General features: G+C 49.1%; 1 protein-coding gene across 1 annotated transcript; it reads left to right on the forward strand.

Annotated features, from left to right (window-relative positions):
• The first annotated feature begins 1,783 nt into the window (after window positions 1-1,783).
• Window positions 1,784-19,595, forward strand: NPPC (natriuretic peptide C). Its single transcript, XM_085635697.1, has 3 exons — window positions 1,784-2,029; window positions 9,341-9,623; window positions 19,122-19,595. The coding sequence occupies exons 1-2, from the start codon at window positions 1,934-1,936 to the stop codon at window positions 9,602-9,604; spliced, it is 360 nt and encodes a 119-aa protein (XP_085491823.1). The 5' UTR covers window positions 1,784-1,933; the 3' UTR covers window positions 9,605-9,623; window positions 19,122-19,595.
• The last annotated feature ends 1,079 nt before the right edge of the window (window positions 19,596-20,674 follow it).

Raw genomic sequence — 20,674 nt, forward strand, 5'->3', positions numbered from 1 at the left:
TCCCATTCTTTTCTTTGCCTCAGCTGGCTTATCCTTAGGAAAATGTGTAAATTCCGGCCAAAGTATTACCTAAAAACTGAACTGGGAATAAAGAAAGCTCCCCAGAAGAATCCGTAGGAGCCCCGATAATCTCACCCCTGTGGGGTAAGAGCGAGAAGCAATGCCCTGGTCCAAACACATAAGGGGGGGCCCAGACCACTGAGATCTCTCAGTGGGTAAATGCACAAGCCTCCGAGGTCTGTGTGCGGCATGCACGCCACTGGCCACAATCCCTCTGACGACACTCTATTTAGGTCCATTGATACGTCCTGGTCTGTGGGCATGATTGAACCGCTCGTGGGGTTGATGCACATGCTGCGGACGTTTCCAGGTATACTGGAGTCCAAGGGTTTCAAACACTGTTAGAGTAGCCCGGCCAACTAGTTTCCCATTCCTGCCTGCTGCAGGGTCTTATGTGCAACTTGACAACGGCTGGTCCATTTGCAAGGACACAGTCCAGCAGGTAAAGGCGCCTACTGCAGAGAGCTATGCACAGGCTACAAGTTGTGAGCTCCAGACACAGCAAGAGAGCTGGACGCGTTAATATACCACTCCCTGCACACCTCTAGGCACGTCCTGCAAGTCAAGGGGTCCTGGCACAGCAAGGTGGCTGAGCGGGTGAATGCACAACAGGCTGCGGTGCTCTGTACCCTGACAAACACTGTGAAAATTCTATCCACCAGCTGTAGATAACAGCGAACACCCCAAGTCACTGACCCTAACGCTAAATAGATTAAGGGGTCAAAGCGCCTGCTGCGCACATCTGTGCATGACCCGTAAAACACAGCGTGAATTATCATGGGAGGCGACTCGGCGTTTCATCCGTTCGAGGTTGATAATAGGAGTGGCGTTCGCTGAATAGTGCTACCTATGATCCCACATAGATTACTTACAGCGCCTAGACGCAGGTCCTCATGGGTTTGTGTTGTACCGATGACGGACGTAAGCGTGCTCCTTTGATTTGAAAATGTGATGTTTCCAGCATGGGAGAAAGAGTTTGTCAGAAAAAAAAACTGTACATTTTCTCGAATTTCTTTTCTACTCTGTAGTCCCTGACTCTAGCATGTCTTCTTAATACAGAAAACAGACCCTCCCGGAATATGACAGGTTTTCACATCACGCTTTTTGGGAGAATTTGAGATTTAAATCCCGTGCCTAGAGGAGGTGGAAGGGGGAGAGAGAGCAGGTGTCTTTTAGAGGCACGGGGGAGGGGTTCACGAAAAGACCGACACAATTGTGTAAAAAAAAACTAAAAAACACATTTTTCACAGAAATTGCACCTTCTTAGAAACTTTGTCTTTGAGAAAGTAACTTACCCTGAAGCACCGTGATGCGCCGAGCACCCCTGCCCACCCCATCAGCCGCCCCCATTCACAGATAGAACAGAGGCCAGCAGTTGCTCGGGTTTTTGAGAGGGTCACAGTTAATGTGTAAAAAAAAAATCTGGTTTGAAAGAACAAAAACTTCTAGACATTGCACGCTCCACCTGTGTTCTTATCTGTCAATTTCCAGGGGGCGGGGCTAACAAAAAAGGGCATTATTGCAGTCAAGGAGGAAGAAAGAGGGGACTGGGAGGGAATTAATTGTTTACGGTGACATCATCAATGCTGCTTTATAAAATGAATGGCTGGGGAGCTCTCTCCAGCAGAAGTCTTGAACCAGCAGGGAGAGAGGAAAAGGCGTGGAGGCCAGGAAGAAGGGAAGCTTGTGCAAGCGCAGGATTCTGCTTCAACTTTCGTGTCTCTCCCGCTGCTGCCCGGCTCATTCGCTTTATTTATTTATTTTTGCACACTTTATTTTGGTGCCTGTCTTTCTTTTTTTTTTTATCCGTGTTCTATTTTTTTGTTGCTGCCCGCCTGCTGCTTCCAGCACTGCCCAGCAGCTGCAGACCAGGATGCACGCTTCACACTTTGCGGCTTGGGGACTCTTGCTGACGGCGCTGCTATGTTTGGAGTCAGAGGGGAAGCCACTGTCACAGTCCCAGCAGAGGGTAAGCCCGTGTGCTGTGTGTGATCGTGTGCACATGCTCGCTTAATGCAACGCGGGGTTATAATGATTCAGAGCGGTGGCGGGAGACCTCACCTGAGTTCGAATCGCGGCGTCCCCGCTCCACCAGAATAGTGTGATCTTGGGCGAGGCAGAACAATGGAAAAGTTGGAATTGATTTAGGGAGGGTTCATACAGTGATCCCTGCACATTTCTGGATTGCATTCTCTGTTGTTTTGTTTTGGTTTTGTCATTGAATCTTGAACAGGGGGGGGGGGGGGATTCCTACTATTACCTCATTTTAAGACCGTTAATTCCGATCCACTGAAAGTGTGTGAGCTTAGAAACAGATCACTTAAAACAGGCTCTATATGAAAGGTAGTTAATAATGCTTTATGTCGGTCACTGGTAATTCATGAGTGGTGGATGCAAGCGGCACATGGTGGGATCCCAGCTCCTCCATATCGTCAAAGCTTTGTGATCTTGGCCAAGTCACTTTGTCTGGTGCCCGAATTCTCGTACCTTCCAAAACTGAAAGTGCTTAGAGACATGATAATCACAGTAGCAGGTGTGGGTGCGTGGGAGTTTACGGACGCCCTTGTTTGTGTTCACCGTGGGTTCATTGTGGGCGGTCGAATCAAACACCTGAGTTATGATCTCGGCTCTGATAGTTGAGCTTCACGTGTGACCCTGGGCAACATTACTCCATCTCCTCCTACCTCAGTTCCCAAAAATGACAGATCAAATGCAATCTTGAGCGGCAAGGGACGAGCCACAATTAGTTATGCACGTTTAAAACAAAGTTACGGGGCGATGGCCGCGCAGATGTTAGAGCCGGTTATGAAGAGACATTCTATATAGCGCCCACTCGCCATTCTGGTGTCCTAGCGCTGCAAACTAAGGTTCTTGAAATGGTTTAGTTTTGAGGTTGGATATTGGGAACAGTTGTTTTTTGCTCCTTATCTCCCATATTTCCCAGCAGAATGGAGATTTGTTGTGCTCAAGGGGTATTCTTTTTAATGTGCCCCTATTAGGCGGGCACTTGCCGGAGTTAGGGGCAGGAAGGGAGGTGGGTGCAGGGCAGGTGCATGTGGGAGTTCTCTGACCTGTGAAGGGGTGACACCCGCCCCCCTCCCCCCAACCGGTAGCCTGCGGATGCATGAGATGTACAAGTGTGGGGGGGTTACTTGTGCCCTTAACTGTGCAGTTTAAGACCCCTCCCCGGGATAGGTAAAGGGTACGATGAGGGTGCTACTGCCCCCCCCCCCCTTTGAGGAGTTGGTGACTCTTCCTCAGGATGCACGTGCTGCGGTCGTGCTCTTGACCCCCGTGCAAAAGAGTAACCAGAGGAGCTGACATGGGTGCAAGGAAGGAGCGCTCGCGGGGGAGCTCGGGAGTAGTGTCCGAGGGGATGAGTTGGAGCTGCGGGGAGATCTGCGGGAGGAGGGAAGTGGAGGGAACTCTTCTGAGGGCGGAGGTGAGATCTGCAGAAGATGAGCCTCTGTTACTCTTCTGGGCACGGTGGGAGCTCTGCGGGAGATGAGCGGAGGGAACTCTTGAGCACGGAGGAGAGACCTGCAGGAGATGAGCGGAGGGAACTGTCTTGAGCACGGAGGGGAGCTCTGTGGGAGATGAGCGGGGGGAACTCTTGAGCACAGAGGAGAGACCTGCAGGAGATGAGCGGAGGGAACTGTCTTGAGCACGGTGGGAGCTCTGCGGGAGATGAGCGGAGGGAACTCTTGAGCACGGAGGAGAGACCTGCAGGAGATGAGCGGCGGGAACTGTCTTGAGCACGGAGGGGAGCTCTGCGGGAGATGAGCGGAGGGAACTCTTGAGCACGGAGGAGAGATTGGAGGGAACTGTCTTGAGTACGGAGGGGAGCTCTGCGGGAGATGAGCGGAGGGAACTCTCCTGAGCACGGAGTGAACAGAGAAAGGAAGGGAGTGTGTAAATGGAACTCGGTGTAGCAAACTCAACTTGGGGACACAGAGCGGGGGCACCGAGGAGAACTCTCCAGGCGGAGCTCAGCCGAGGAGACTTCCCTGGTGAAGACAGCCTCAACGGGAGCTGGGAGGATCGAGTTTGCAAGGAAAGTCGGAGGGGGTGCTCTGCAAGGGGCGCTCAGTGGGTGAGATTCCTTTGCTAGAGACACGAGCACAGAGGGGCGACCTCCGCATGCTGGACACCGAGGCGGGAACTCTGCAGAGGGAACTCAGGGTGGGATGGCGGGGCCGGGGGGCAGGAGAGGGAGTGCACTGCCGAGCGAACTTTGAGGAAGGAACTCTGCCACGGCGTCTCCTCTCCGCTCTCTTGTGATCTTGGAAGTGAAAGCAGTGATTCAGGAAATGCGGGTCAGTGGAGGGCGCAGGCCATAGTGCGGCTCGGGGAGGAGAGGTGTGAGTTCCGCGGGCGGGCGGGCGGGCGGCTGTGCTGGGGTTGCTGGAGGTGAACCTGGAGACGCCACAGCACCTCGTCAGAGGCAGTCCTTCAGGAGTGACAGCGTCTGCCAGAGGGGCTCAGGGCAGCTCACTCTGCCGCCCGCAGAAGCCCTGGCAACGAGAGCAGAGAGGGAGCTCCTCCCGGAGCAGGAAGTGGAGAGGAGAAGGAGGTCGTGCCCCCCCCCCCACCCCCCCACCCCCACCTCCCTGGAAAAAGCCTGTTAAAAATGGACGTCTGCCAACGGGCATCGCGAGTTATCTATACAGCAGTGGAGTATGTACAGCTTCACTCATACATACAGCACCAGGGCAAGTGCAGCTGCACTCATACATACAGCACCAGGGCAAGTGCAGGTGCACTCATACATACAGCACTGGAACAGGTGCAGCTGCACTCATACATGTAGCACTGGAACAGGTGCAGCTGCACTCATACATACAGCACCGGGGCAGGTGCAGCTGCACTCATACATACAGCACCGGGGCAGGTGCAGATGCACTCATACATACAGCACTGGGGCAGGTGCAGATGCACTCATACATACAGCACTGGAACAGGTGCAGCTGCACTCATACACACTGCACCGGGGCAGGTGCAGGTGCACTCATACATACACCACCAGGGTAGGTGCAGCTGCACTCATACATACACCACCAGGGTAGGTGCAGCTGCACTCATACATACGGTACAAAAGGGGGTGGTGATGGACGGAGCATCAGAACCAATCAAACACTCACACCCAGTCAACAGATCTGGGTTTGATCCATCACTGTTCTTTAGCCCACTCTGCCACCCCAGTTCAGACATGGCCATATGCAAATCAGTCTGACCCTGTGCCTCATGGGAACAGTCCAGCCCGAACTGCCAAGCCAGGGAAGGCATGGCTTGGCAGAACGGTGATGGATCAAACCCGGATCTGTTGACTGGGTGTGAGTGTTTGATTGGTTCTGATGCTCCGTCCATCACCACCCCCTTTTGTACCGCTTTGCTCGCCATAAGTTGGCAGGGTATGCTCAGACGTGAGTCCCTTGCTCACTTTGCCACTGGATTCAAGCAAGCCTGGCTGAAGACGGCTGAAATGCCAGAAACCGGTCCTAGGAAGCTTGTTTCCGATCCAGGGAAGACATGGCTTGGCAGCTCGGGCTGGACTGTTCCCATGAGGCACAGGGTCAGACTGATTTGCATATGGACATGTCTGAACTGGGGCTAAAGAACGGTGATGGATCAAACCCGGATCTGTTGACTGGGTGTGAGTGTTTGATTGGTTCTGATGCTCCGTCCATCACCACCCCCTTTTGTACCGCACTCATACATACAGCACCGGTGCAGGTGCACTCATACATACAGCACGGGGGCACAGGCAGCTCCACACATACATACAGCACCAGAGCAATTGCAGCTGCACTCATACACACAGCACCGGTGCAGGTGCACTCATACATACAGCATGGGGGCACGGGCAGCTCCACTCATACATACAGCACCGGAGCACTTGCAGCTGCACTCATACATACAGCACCGGGACACATGCAGCTCCACTCATACATACAGCACTGGAACAGGTGCAGCTGCACTCATACATACAGCACCAGGGCAGGTGCAGCTGCACTCATACATACAGCACCAGGGCAGGTGCAGCTGCACTCATACATACAGCACGGGGGCACATGCAGCTCCACTCATACATACAGCACTGGGGCAGGTGCAGCTGCACTCATACATACACCACCAGGGCAGGTGCAGGTGTATTCATACATACACCACCAGGGCAGGTGCAGCTGCACTCATACATACAGCACTGGGGCACGGACAGCTGCACTCATACATACAGCACCGGAGCACTTGCACTCATACATACAGCACGGGGCACATGCAGCTCCACTCATACATACAGCACTGGAACAGGTGCAGCTGCACTCATACATACACCACCAGGGCAGGTGCAGCTGCACTCATACATACAGCACCGGGGCACGGACAGCTGCACTCATACATACAGCACCGGAGCACTTGCACTCATACATATAGCACCAGGGCACATGCAACTCCACATATACATACAGCACTGGGGCAGGTGCAGCTGCACTCATACATACAGCACCGGGGCAGGTGTAGCTGCACTCATACATGCAGCAATACATGCAGCAACAGGGCACATGCAGCTCCACTCATACATACAGCACTGGAACAGGTGCAGCTGCACTCATACATACACCACCAGGGCAGGTGCACTCATACATACACCACCAGGGCAGGTGTAGCTGCACTCATACATATAGCACCAGGGCACATGCAACTCCACATATACATACAGCACTGGGGCAGGTGCAGCTGCACTCATACATACAGCACCGGGGCAGGTGTAGCTGCACTCATACATGCAGCAATACATGCAGCAACAGGGCACATGCAGCTCCACTCATACATACAGCACTGGAACAGGTGCAGCTGCACTCATACATACACCACCAGGGCAGGTGCACTCATACATACACCACCAGGGCAGGTGTAGCTGCACTCATACATACAGCACCGGGGCACGGACAGGTGTACTCATACATACAGCCCCGGAGCACTTGCAGCTGCACTCTTACATACAGCACCAGGGCACATGCAGCTCCACTCATACATGCAGCAACGGGGCAGGTGCAGCTGCACTCATACATACAGCACCGGAGCACTTGCAGCTGCACTCATACATACAGCACCGGGGCAGGTGCAGCTGCACTCATACATGCAGCAATACATGCAGCAACAGGGCACATGCAGCTCCACTCATACATACAGCACTGGAACAGGTGCAGCTGCACTCATACATACACCACCAGGGCAGGTGCACTCATACATACACCACCAGGGCAGGTGTAGCTGCACTCATACATACAGCACCGGGGCACGGACAGGTGTACTCATACATACAGCCCCGGAGCACTTGCAGCTGCACTCTTACATACAGCACCAGGGCACATGCAGCTCCACTCATACATGCAGCATTGGGGCAGGTGCAGCTGCACTCATGCATGCAGCACAGCAGCAGGTGCAGTTCCACTCAGGTGCAGCTGGTTGGATTTGGCGCAGGGGTGGTGGGGGCTGATCCCTGCTGCTCAGGCTGGCAGGCCAGAGTGCTGTGGTGATGACGTGAGCGAGCCGCTGGCACGGCTGCAGGCCGCTCTTAGCTCTCCACCCTCCCGGTGCTGACTGTGCCCAGGGCCGGGGTCAGCCAGGGGTCACACGGCAGCTGAGGCGGCCCGCAGGTGCAGGGTCCTGGGAAGCTCGGCCCGTTCCCAGCCCTAGCGGACACCCTTTCAGAGGAGCCCCTCTCTCGGATTCCCATGCGCCCCTTCTTTTCACCCTCCCTTCCCCCCCACCCCACCTACCGTAAAGTGATGTAGGCCTATGCCTAGGGTGCCGATCCCCATGTGCGGCATGGAAGATTAATCTAGGGGGACCCCGCGGTCTGCTGAACCCGAAAGTGACAGATGTTTTAATTAATGTATTGCATGAATAAAAACAAGTATCAGATGGCTGTGTACGTACCAGGTGCGAGAAGAACCCTTAAGCCGCCGCACAGTACTCATGCAGGGTTCGCTGAGTATCTCAGGACTTAAAGACTCTTAGAGTTACAGCGCCGAGAGAGCCCCCTTCCAGGCCCACAGAAGTGACTCACAGCCCCAGCTGTTCCCACGGTTAGTGCAAGCATCCCATGACGTGCCTGCGGCCACCACTGGCCCCTCTGGGCGTCTGGCAGCCTTCCTAGTCAGCACCAGCGCAGTGGAGAGCAACGAGTGACCGTCAGCGTATAGCTCGGTGGGTGCATGCGCGGAAGGCTTCGCGGCACCTGCCAGACTCAGGACGCATTCTAAACCTGTGCAAGTCACACTGCATGATGACTGCCTTTGACAAGGACAGTAGTGAATTACGTTATCTACAGCGCTACAAAGCTACACGAGCGGCAGCAAGTAAGCGCTATAAAAACTTTATTGTCACAAACCGGAGTGTTAGCCATATTTTACAGATATGGTTCGAGTTAATGGAAACTGCGTTTTATACACAATCCATTTCCCACTCATTCTGTCACATAATAGATTTGCTCCGGTTTTACATCGGTGCAAAACGTTATGTAAAAGTCCCTTGTTCTGTAATCGTGGTTGTTTCGGCTGCACGGCAGTATAAGGCCATAGGAGGTTGCGAAAGGAAGGCTCATGGTTGGAGAACAGTGTTCGGTGACGGGGGAGGGGGGGGGGTGTCCTCCTCTGCCCCCACTTGCCAATTGCTGGCATTTCACAGTACATACCGTGCAGAGAAAGGTGCAATTTGAGGGTTGGCCCTCCCCTGGGGGAGATGGGGGGGAGGGGTTGTTACGGTTCATCGCCCGGATTGCTATCTGCGGGTGTCTGTGTGCAAATCCACCCTGCTGTGTACTGGCTCCAGCCTATGTGAAAGAGAAAGAGACAGAAAGAGGTGCGGGGGTGTGCGCCTTTTACCACTGGTCTGTGTGTGCCCACCTGTGCCCGGTGGGCTCGCCAGTGTCTGGGTTCTACTGAGTGTCAAGCCTCTCTCTTCACCACATTCACCCCTCTCCCCCCTTTCTCTCTCTGCTGATCCTCGTGAGCCCCCGACTGGGCACCGACCCATACTGTTCTGTGTGCCCACCCATGCCTGGGCACTGGTCCACAATGGCCTGGGTGGGCCCGCCTGTGTCTGTGTTCTACTGAGTGTTTGTGTGCCCACAAATGCCTGGGCACTGGTCCGCGGTGGCTTGGGTGTGCTCGCCTGTGTCTGTGCTCTGCTGTGTGTCAGCACTCTTGTGTTCTGCTGTGTGTCTGCCCCCTCTGCTCTCCCCATTCACGCCTCTCTCTCTCTCTCTTTCCACCAGTCCCTGCGGACCCTGCTGGGTGAGGAGCTGTCCGAGTTCCTGGCCACCAGGGAGATTGGGCCGGACCGGGGGGCCAGGGAGGCCAAGGCGCGGACCCTACTGCTGCGAGAACTCCGCAAGGACAACCGCCCCTCAACTTCCGGGCTCCGGAACCCCCGAGATTCCAAGAGGGCCGACCCAAAACCCAAACCCAAGGGTCAGTCCAGTGGCTGCTTCGGACTCAAGATGGACCGGATAGGGTCCATGAGTGGGCTCGGCTGCTAGGACCCTGCCCGCTGGGCTGGTAAGTTCTCTGCCTTTATTCCCTGCATATACCGGAGAACAGTGCTTAATTTCAGCCGGTGTTTGCCGGACCTCAGCAGCAAATGCATGCATCAGTAGGCAGTTCTTCCCTTCTCCACCCAGGCCATGGGCACGTGTATCTCACAGCCACTTGACACCAGTCTTTGCAGAGAAGCTTTTGAAACTGCCCTATCCACTGAGACCTCTTGGCTGGTGATTGTCAAGGGGCATCAGAGCGCAGGCCTCTCACTCGCTGCCTATGGCGGGGTGCCCTGCCGTGGACAAGCAGTCACACCCCAGAGCAGACTTAGCAAGCAGTCTGCTTCCGGTGAGTGGCAGGCACTAGCTGCCCCGAATTGTGCCACCAGTGCCCGCAGCAGCTGTTTTCTGCCAACCTCACCCACAGCCTGATCACCGATAGACCATAAAGCCATGCCCATTCGAGGGCTGTGAAAGAGTTCGGGTGGCGGGGGTTACCCAGACTCGTGTGGGTGAATATTTCTGGTCATAAATTGGGCATCTGAGTTGTGACGTCTGGAATGGAACGTGCTCCACCATGGACTCGGGGCGCTTCCTGGACGGGGCATGAAAGGGTTGACAGGCAAACCCCTCCCTGGAGGCATCTTCGCCACATGGGGACAGCAGCTGTGAAGGAAGCTGTCCCCTCTATAGCTGGCTACCCACAGGCGGGATCAGGCGAGTCCAATCACCCTACACTTCGGGCCTTTCAGCGGAAGTCCGACCTCTTATTAAAGGTGCACCTCTCTCTGGAGTGTTACAGCTCAGAAAGAGTCGACGAGAGGCTGTGTGTGTTTTGTATACATGACTATGTACAAGACAACCCCGAGGACTGACTCCCTGTATCTAATTGGATAGGACCGCTGCATGGCACAGCCCTCCGTGTGTGCTCAGACGTTCCCTGAGATTTATTCATATAAACGTGATCAGACAGTTCCCAAAGTTTATCCCCATGAACATGATTGAAAAGCTCTAGTGCTTGTCTAATGTTTTCATTGGACGATTCCCGCTGTCTCCCCTCTGTACTTGATTGGACTTTGGAAGTAATATGCTGAAAAGTGATTGGATGGTTCCTTGTGTACGTGATGGAATGGTGCCGGAGATTGAACATGTTATGTGATTGGACAGTTTTCAAGGTTTGTCCTATTTACGTGATTGGTCAGTATATGATTGGTCGATTCCATTCCCAAGGTGTGTCCCTCAGATGATTGGACAGGTCCCAAGGTAAATCTCTATGTTCGTGATTGATTGGTTTTCTAGGTTTATGACATGTACTTGATTGGACAGTTCCCAAGAAGTACACATCATTTTCATATAAATAAATGATGCACACTGGTGTATATCCCCACATACAGGATTCTCAGCATAGGATAACATTCCATAGACATGGGTTCTAATAACATCCAACATGCAAGAACCCTTCGCCCATCTTAGTTGACAGTGTGCCACCTATAAATGTTCAATTTTAGGGACACTTTCCTGCACATAAACAATCATTCCCTGCGATGCAAGTGTTGGCGCTAGGGAGCTAATTTTAGCGCCAGTGCTGGGGAAAACACAGGAGTGTTCCGTACTTTCGTGAATACGGCACAGCCCTGCGTTTTGGAAATGTTGGAGCAAGACGCTGTTAAATTTGGTGCAACTCTGCGCTCTGACATTTTGTTGCACATACGCCCCATTTGTTCGTATATAGGCTGTTCCAAAACTGCTTCAACGCAATAATGGCACTTAAGTATTGATCTGAACTTTTATAGAGACTCTACGATATAGTTTACCAACATATTATCAAGGTCCGTAGATGCGGAGATAAGACTAGTAAATGTGAGAAAAGTATGTCCCTTCTGGGAAGAAATTGGGAAAATATACTGCAGGCTCTTAGGCCGCCCGATAGAATTTGCTCCCAAAGTGGCATTACCTCATATCTTCGAAGATGAGGGCTGTGCACAAGTGGAAAAGATTTTTATCCGATTGGGACTTACCCTTGGGAAGAGAGATATCACTCAAAATGTGAGAAAGCTGATGGCACCTAATATCTCAAAATTAAGAGGAGGTTTGAACACATAGCAAATAATGGATCTCCCAACATTTGAAGCTAGCGGATACCCCAAGAAACAGAAAAAAATGGGAATTATGGATAGAGTATGAAGAAGGAGCAGTGATTGAAATAAACTATAAGAACAAATAGATTAAAAATTGGAAGATGTAATGTTGTAGAACAGAAGTTGAATTGAACAATCCACTATACGAGTTAATGTTTATGTTGAGAATTCTTGCGGCAAAATTATCAATCTGGTATGTGAGGTGTCAGTCATGGGGTACACCTAGGTTTATTGTAAGCTCGTTGGTCTGAATTTATTGATAATGCAAAATGGTAATAAATAAACAATGGGGAAAAACAGAAAAGTACATCTATACTTCGATATGTATGCATACCTTGATGTTATTTATGTTGGTGTTCGGTACTGTACAGTCGATATTATTGACCTCTATATGAGATACGACCTCCGTGTCTATGGGGTCCTGCACAGACATTTAGGTGGACTGATATAAAAGTGCTTCAACGCCTCGTCTGGGGTAGTAAGCTCTATATAAATGCAATTACAATACAATATAAAGACGCAAAGTACACACCAGAGCATCACATCTTGATGCACACTGCTGCAGTAACATTAATAAAAAAAGACTGTTGTAAGGATATTAATTAACCATTTTCATAGCATTGTCTAGATTTTCTTTCATTTTATAAGCTGCAGAGTTCGTCTGCACATACTCATCTTGGAATTGTTTTAGAAAAAGTTCTAAAAACATCATTTTCTGCTAGCCTCCCGCCTGGGTGCATGGTGCATGGGTACGCAAGGGCGGCCATCTTGAAATGGTTTCTGTAATAAACTTTTGCACACACCATTCTAAGGCAGCCGCCCATGCGTGTGCACTCAGACACTCTCATGTGGACACATGGTTGACCATCTTCAAAGGCTTTTAGTAAAACAGGACAAAACAATTATTGAATTAGCGACATGCATGTGGCACATGTGCATGTATGCTGACTGAGTAGCCATCTTGTAATGGTTTAAGCCAGCATTAAATAATGAACTATGAATGCACACATGAGTAGCCAGCAGCAGTTTATGGGGAGCTGAAGGGCCTCCCACGAGCAAAGTACAAACAACTATTTAAATTCAAATATTGCCCCACGAGCCCTCCAATGGAACTGCACTATTTTCGGTGCGGATGATGAAATTGCGGCCTAAAGTATGACAAGTTTAGTTGGCCCCGCCAGTATTTGAAAAATACCTAAATAATCTTCAAAGCTGAGAAAATCAAACATGTGGCTTATTAACCAGGTTCTCTTTATGTAGGACACACAGCTGATGTGTCTATAAGAATTTACCCGTGTACCCTGCAGCTTACACTCTGTTCTGTGCAGCGGGTGCATTAACCCACTACCTATTGAGTAATTGTATCTGCAATACTGAAAGCAGTTTAGGGCGTCATTTCCCCACACTGGTAAATTACGGTGCCGGGCAGCTCGGGTTGGATATGTCGTACAATGCCTGTCCGTGGAACTAGCAGATCTAGGCGCTTCTGGTAGGTCCACCAGAACAAACTGTGTGATCCTGAGTAAATCATTCTACCTCCCAGGACTCCAGTTCCTTTCCTTATCTTTAATATTTAGAGCGTTCAGAGCACAGGTTAAATTCCAGTATTCCTAGCTATTTATAGCTCGGAAGCATGCCTCGGTGTGAAATCTGCTCATGTGTTTTACAATGCTGCCCCCTGCTGTCCACATTGAGTCCTTGCGCGTATTACCGTGCTCTCCGTTACATCACGCACCAAAAAGCCAATGTGTATTTGAATTTAAATAATAGTTTATAGTTATACCACTACCCGACAAGGTTGTACTTATGTTATCTATCTTGGAAAGATGAAAGGAAAATTCGTCCTTACCAGAGTTACACGTTGGACCTGGACTTTTCCTACAAAATATGTGTGCTACTGCGTTCAGCTCAGTGAGAAATCGTATATCGCACCCTCACCAAAAAATTACAACGACAGACTTCCCGATGTTTCAAGAGTCTTTAGTCAGTTATGTCTTGGGTAAATTTTCATTAGAGCGGGTTCTTCTTTCTTTTCGTTTTGCTTTTTGAAAGACATTTACGTTTTCAGTATTTTTTGTTTGCATGGTGACGCATATTTCCCTGTAAAAATGTTGACGACTCACTTAAAAAAAAAACTCAATATTTTAAATTATGCTCGTTGCAGACAAAATATTAATGTCTGTACTAGCACATGGAAGATTAACAAAAATATATTGATCATTAATGAGGTATGCGCCAACAATCTGAAGTGTCTAGCACTGAAATGGCGTTGTATTATTGTACAACGGTACTCCTTTTAGCGTCAGAAGAATTACGAAAGGCCGCGCATTAAAACCTTTTGTTTATGTCTGTGGTTTGCAGTTTAGACACAGAAGTCTCCCTTGAGTCCGAACCCACTGATGCATCTCATCCTGAGCTCCCTCTTCACCCTGGCACTCGTATTGCTGGAGTGTTAATAGAAAAGCAAGACTACAAGTACCACAATGCTCTGCTGGACCGTCAATCAGAGTTCTGCTTTCCACAGACGCTCGAGAACAGCGTCGTGGCATGGATGCCACGGGCTCGGGGCAGGCCGAGAAAATACTCCCCTTTGACTGCTGTTGAGGTAGTAAAATGCACCAATTGTCAGAGTTCAACTGGCCACTCGGGGCTCTGGGCCCCGGTGCCTCTGCACCTGCTGCCCCAATGGGCACTTGCTCGCATGGATCCCGCTGAATAAAATGAAAGAACGGCTGGAGGCCCTTGGAAGGCCGAGTGCTGCGGGGGGCTCTTTCAGTGGCACCAGGCCTTGACAGCTGCCAGCCCAGTGCCATGTGTGGCTGGTACCCCACTACAGATGCCCCAAAGTCTGTGCCAGGGGGAGCCCGGGCTCGTGAAAGTAAGTTGGGGGGTCAGACGTTTGTGGGTGAGTGCACATACCTATTGCTCCCTGTCCCATACAGGTCTCGTGACTCCTACTGCAAAATAATAACAACCGTTTTAATAATAAGACTATAGGCTGATGGCTCACATCCGAGGGCAGTAACACTTGCTTTGGTTGGGCAGCTTTGCCAGGGCTGCGCGTGGCTGCCAGCCTGGACTGGCTGCCAGTGTGGCAGATCCCCGGGGTTTGACCCTCACATGTCCTTCATTGACTCTTCCAGCGTGGTTAGATATCCGACAGGTGAGCCTGACATGTGACCAAGTGACTTTGCCAGTGTGGCAGATATCATGTATGTGAGCCTAGCATGTGATTCCAGTGTGACATATGTCATGTATGTGAGCCAGGCCTGTGATGCCAGTGTGACAGATATCATGTATGTGAGCCAGGCGTGTGATGCCAGCGTGGCAGACATCATGCATGTGAGTCTGGCAGGTGATGCCAGTGTGAGAGGCATCATGCATGTGAGTCTAGCATGTCATTCCAGTGTAGCAGATATCATGTATGTGAGGCTAGCACGTGATGCCAGTGTGGCAGATATCATGTATGTGAGCCTGGCACGTGATGCCAGTGTGGCAGACATCATGACACGTGAGCCTGGTACGTGATGCCAGTGTGGCAGACATCATGGCATGTGAGCCTGGCCAGTGTGGCAGATATCATGTATGTGAGCCTGGCACGTGATGCCAGTGTGGCAGACATCATGACACGTGAGCCTGGTACGTGATGCCAGTGTGGCAGACATCATGGCATGTGAGCCTGGCATGTGATGCCAGTGTGGCAGATATCATGTATGTGAGGCTAGCACGTGATGCCAGTGTGGCAGACATCATGGCGCGTGAGCATGGCATGCACTGTAGCCACACCTCTCCTGGTTCCCTAGGCTCGCTTTCTCTTCCAGTAGCGCCCCTCCCTTTAGGGTGCTGCACCTCACAGTGTAGGCGCTTCAGTGCCCCATAAGATAAGCACGAACAACCGAAGCGGTTTAAACCAAGCCAGATGCCCCTGAACCGCCTCCTTGCGCGCGGCTCCCGCTGGCTGAGGCTCCAGGAGACAATATAGAGATTTCGAGAATCTCTCGGTAAGAGGCCACAGGCTCTTTATTTGTGGCCCCACCTCTCAGCCTTTATAGCTTCCCGACTGTGGCACGGATGAGCGGTGCCCTCTCCCCCTGCAGGGCAGTCCCCGCCGTCCCCACCCGCAGATGTTCAGCACAGATACCCCGAAGGAGCGTTCTAGGAGTCGGCCTGGGTGTTCAGAAGCTGTTATAGGAATTTTAAAAAGCAAATGTTAACAGCAGTTATTGCTAATTTGGCAGAGTTTCATCCTTGTACCTATAAATATATATTATTTTACTATTTCTCTGATCCATAACTCCTTGTTTCCAAGAAAAGTGTTCTAAAAAAAAGTCGTCTGCGCTATAAAAATGTTTTCTGCGAATTTCTCAACTAATAAGGACACTTGGGCGCGAGCGGCTCACTGCGGGGGGAGGGGTGGGGGGAGCCCGCCTCTCTAGAGGTGGGAGGGTGCGGGGAAGCTATTGTAAAGGTGTATCACTACGTCGACCCCACTTCTTCCACTGTCTATAGTTTCGACCTGACATTACATCGGCCAGCCTACAGCTTCAACATGGTCATTACACCGACATGACCATTGCTTCAACCCCACCCTTACTTCACCATAACCATTACTTTACATCAGCCTGACCATTACATCAACCTAACCCGCACTACAGCATAAAGCATTACATCAACGTGACCGTTACCTTGAACCGACCAATACCTCACCCCGAACATTACTTTGGCTGAAAATTACTGTGACTTGACAAAAACATTGACTTTATCGCGATTCAGCGTAGCTGCTACATTACTCTGACCATTACTGCAACCTGAACAATGTTTCAACATGGCCATTACTGTCATCTGACTACTACAATGCGCTGAGCTTTAATTCAGCCCGCTCACTGCATCCACCTGGCCCATACTGACACCTGACCATTATAGCGACCTGACCATTACATCAACTTCATTTCAACCTGACCAATAATTCCACATGATCATTGCTATTATTTCAACTAGGTCAGTACTTCAACTGGCCACTGTTCTGACCTGACCGGACCATCACATCCAACTGCCATTACAGCTGCAGCACCATCGCATCAACGTTACCCCTACTTCAACGCGAGCACTGCATCAACTTCACTGTTTTATCAACCAGATAATGACTGCAACTTAATCATTACATCGACCTGACCAATAGATTGACGTGACGTTTATTTAGACCTTCCCCTAAATCAACATTAACATGACCTGACTATTACATCATCATGAACATTAGAATAGCCCACCCAGTACAACAATTCAATCTCACCACTGCATCAACCTGACCATTATTGTAACATGACCGTTAAGTCGACCTGACCTTTAATTTAACACAACCATTACTTCAACCTGGCAATTACATCGACGTTCCCCTTGCTTCAACCTGCACCATGATTCAACATGACCACTGCATCAACTTAACCGTTACATCAACCAGCTCATTACTCAAACTTGACCATTTCATCCTCTGCTATTCTAACATGACCTTTACATCGACATGGCCATTAATTTAACTTGATCATTACTTCAACCTGCCCATTAATTCAGTCTCTTACTTCAACCTGCCCATTAATTCAGTCTCTTACTTCAATCTGTCCATTAATCCAATCTCTCACTTCAACCTGCCCATTAATCCAGTCTTTTACTTCCATCTGTCCATTAATCCAGTCTCTCTTGTCCATTAATCCAGTCTTTTACTTCAACCTGTCCATTAATCCAGTCTTTTACTTCGATCTGCCCATTAATCCAGTCTCTTACTTCAACCTTCCCATTAATCCAGTCTCTTACTGCCTGCCCATTAATCCAGTCTCTTACTTCAACCTGCCCATTAATTCAGTCTCTTACTTCAACCTGTCCATTAATTCAGTCTCTTACTTCAACCTGCCCATTAATCCAGTCTTTTACTGCCTGCCCATTAATCCAGTCTATTACTTCAACCTGCCCATTAATTCAGTCTCTTACTTCAAGCTGCTCATTAATCCAATCTCTTACTTCAAGCTGCCCATTAATCCAGTCTCTTACTTCAATCTGTCCATTAATACAGTATTTTACTTCAACCTGTCCATTAATCCAGTCGTTTACTGCCTGCCCATTAATCCAGTCTCTTACTTCAACCTGCCCATTAATCCAGTCTCTTACTTCAACCAGCCCATTAATCCAGTCTTTTACTGCCTGCCCATTAATTCAGTCTCTTACTTCAACCTGTCCATTAATTCAGTCTCTTACTTCAACCTGTCCATTAATCCAATCTCTTAATTCGATCTGCCCATTAATCCAGTCTCTTACTGCCTGCCCATTAATCCAGTCTCTTACTTCAACCAGCCCATTAATCCAGTCTATTACTTCAACCTGCCCATTAATTCAGTCTCTTACTTCAAGCTGCTCATTAATCCAGTCTCTTACTTCAACCTGCCCATTAATTCAGTCTCTTACTTCAACATGATCATTACTTCGTCTTGACCACTGCTCCGCCCAGAACAATTTAGTCTTTCATAACCTGAGGCAGTGTAAATCTGTGTAAAACTATGTGCAAACCTGTAGCAATATGTTAACATTTCTACAGAAAAAGAAACCTAAATCTGTGGAGTAGAGAGTCACTGCTGTTGTTTCCAGCACTGGGATTTTGTGTGATAACCCAATGTATTCTGGGTGTTGTAGTCTTGCTTTGCTCCCATTGAACTAAATCCATGAGTAGAAAAGTGTGGGGTTGGCTTCTGCGTCTTCATTGCTGTATCCATGCGCGCACAGATGTGGAGGGCAGGGGGCTATACAAACCGGGCCATCCACTGACCAGAACTCAGAGCTCTGCCACGTGCACCATTGAGGACTGCGGTGGCTGCGTAGTAATTAACCTTATAGATTGGACCCGACTAGTAAAAGGTTTTTCCTGGTCTGTGTTACTACAGATTGGAAAAACATGTTATTTGATGGGAGTTGGGAGTGAGGGGTAGGGTTGCTGGTATTTTTTTTAGCAGTATTACCATTATTTCAATATCCTGGCAGGTACAAAGATTAGGAAAATCACTTTAAGCCGGTATTTCCCCCCTGATCAGTACATACTTTAAAAAAGCAAATGAAAGAACAAAGCACCTTCAAGAGTGTTCTGCAGCTGCTTAATGATCTCTGACTGATAATTAAAGTAAATAAAAACAGAACGATGATGCTAAAAATAAATACATACAATTTGAAAAAAAATCTATTAAGTATCATGTCCGGACCATTGCAGAATTTTTTCTCTGTAAACACATTTTTCTCTGGGAAAGGTGGCATGCCTAGTAAGGGGTGATGCACATTTTAATATGCAATATGATTTTATGCACGTGTGATGTAACGTTTTGTGATCTTCTTTTTACTTTATGCAGCTCTATCAACTGACAACGGTTTTCTAAAGACAACCTTGGGCCATCGCCCCCTTCAGGCACCCGAACCTCGCGCCGATCTCCATCACAGGAAATGCCAAGCGGAAATAAAGGCGGCCATCTTGTTTTTGTCATTTGTAGCTCTTTCATTCGCCGGTACGAGGAGTCGCATCGCCTGCTGTTCTGATAGGTCCCATCCGTACGCTAGCCGCCCAATGAGGACAAAGTTCTATTCACACACTCACAAGATGGCGGGGGCCAGTGTGTCAGAGACTGTCAAAGCCAGCTGTATACCAGTGCTGTTGTAAATTCATGTCGTGCGTTCCGTATTTATGTTGTAAAGCTATTTATATTGTTTATAAAAGAGATATTTATAAATTTTTTATTTATGTATCTAAAATGAACGGGGTCAAACATTGTACCATTTTTGTCCTGAATAGTTTGAATATGTTTTAAAAAAAGTCATTCCATCTGCAACTTGTAATGTCATCATTTATTTGAGGGGGCGGTGAAGGAGGGTGGGATATGTGAGTAATCAAGGTATGTATGTTGTAAGTGGTACTTGCATAGCCCAAACTTGTCCGGAAGGCCGCTGAGCTCTGGAGAAATACAGTCAACAAGTGATTGGAGTGGTAGTAAGGTTTTAAGAGTGGAAATAGGGTTTTACTTCATCATGATGTAGTGTTCTTTAAAGTAGATTGTCTTACGCTCTTTCCCGCATAGGAGCCTGATGGATATGAAGATATTTTTCCAGATCCCCAGTACATTGACGAAGAAGGCCAGTGCCCTTGTTTTCGCTCTTTTGAACTTTGTTCTTTCCAGAATGATGATGTCCTGGCTGCAGGTGTGTCCAGAGCCACTGAAGATGCTCAGCTTGGCAGCCAGATAGACAGAGGAATCGTGAGGACTTTGTCATATTTTGCTTGCTGCGTTAAGTTAATTCTACCTGAAACAGTCATGGCTTGGGCATAAGAATGGCATGTGAAAAGTTCTGAATGAAAAAACGAGATAAAAAAAAGTAGACATAAAAAAGTGACATTAAAGTTGTGGATACCATGTATGCCTACATAAAATACAAACTGGTGGAGGTAAAAAAAAGTGGAATATTTTCATTACATTTATGAACAGTACGTCAACATACAAGTGACTTTTACCTAAAACCTCACTGTTACTTCCACTTTAACCCTAAACTAACTTTTCCCTTACACCATGCAGCTTTTGCCATTTTCTGGGGTCTATCCCCAGGACTTCATCCCATGACGTTTCTGAAACCTCTGTAATACCATCCCTGACACCATAACTTGTAAATGTAATTACTGTATCCCAACCCCCTAAACCTAACCCAACCAGAGCCACATCTCTGACTTAAGTACTAATCCCTAATCCTATTCTAACATTAACACTAACCATTACAAATTCCAGCACACCATTGTTCACTCTACCACTATCACAAACTCAGCCCCTTAATGGTAAGAAACTATCGCTTGTGCAGTCCCATATAGCATTCCTCAGTACCTCATTTCAAAACCTGACTCAGCAGTTTCCTAATCTCGAAC

Source organism: Triturus cristatus, chromosome 11, assembly GCF_964204655.1.
Source record: "Triturus cristatus chromosome 11, aTriCri1.1, whole genome shotgun sequence".
Lineage (NCBI taxonomy): Eukaryota > Metazoa > Chordata > Amphibia > Caudata > Salamandridae > Triturus > Triturus cristatus.

Bases quoted from the DNA above. Each gene is read 5' to 3' on its own strand.
- NPPC (XM_085635697.1), top strand. From the start codon at position 1,934: ATGCACGCTTCACACTTTGCGGCTTGGGGACTCTTGCTGACGGCGCTG. The intron at 2,030-9,340 runs GTAAGCCCGTGT...TCTTTCCACCAG, and splicing joins TGTCACAGTCCCAGCAGAGG to TCCCTGCGGACCCTGCTGGG.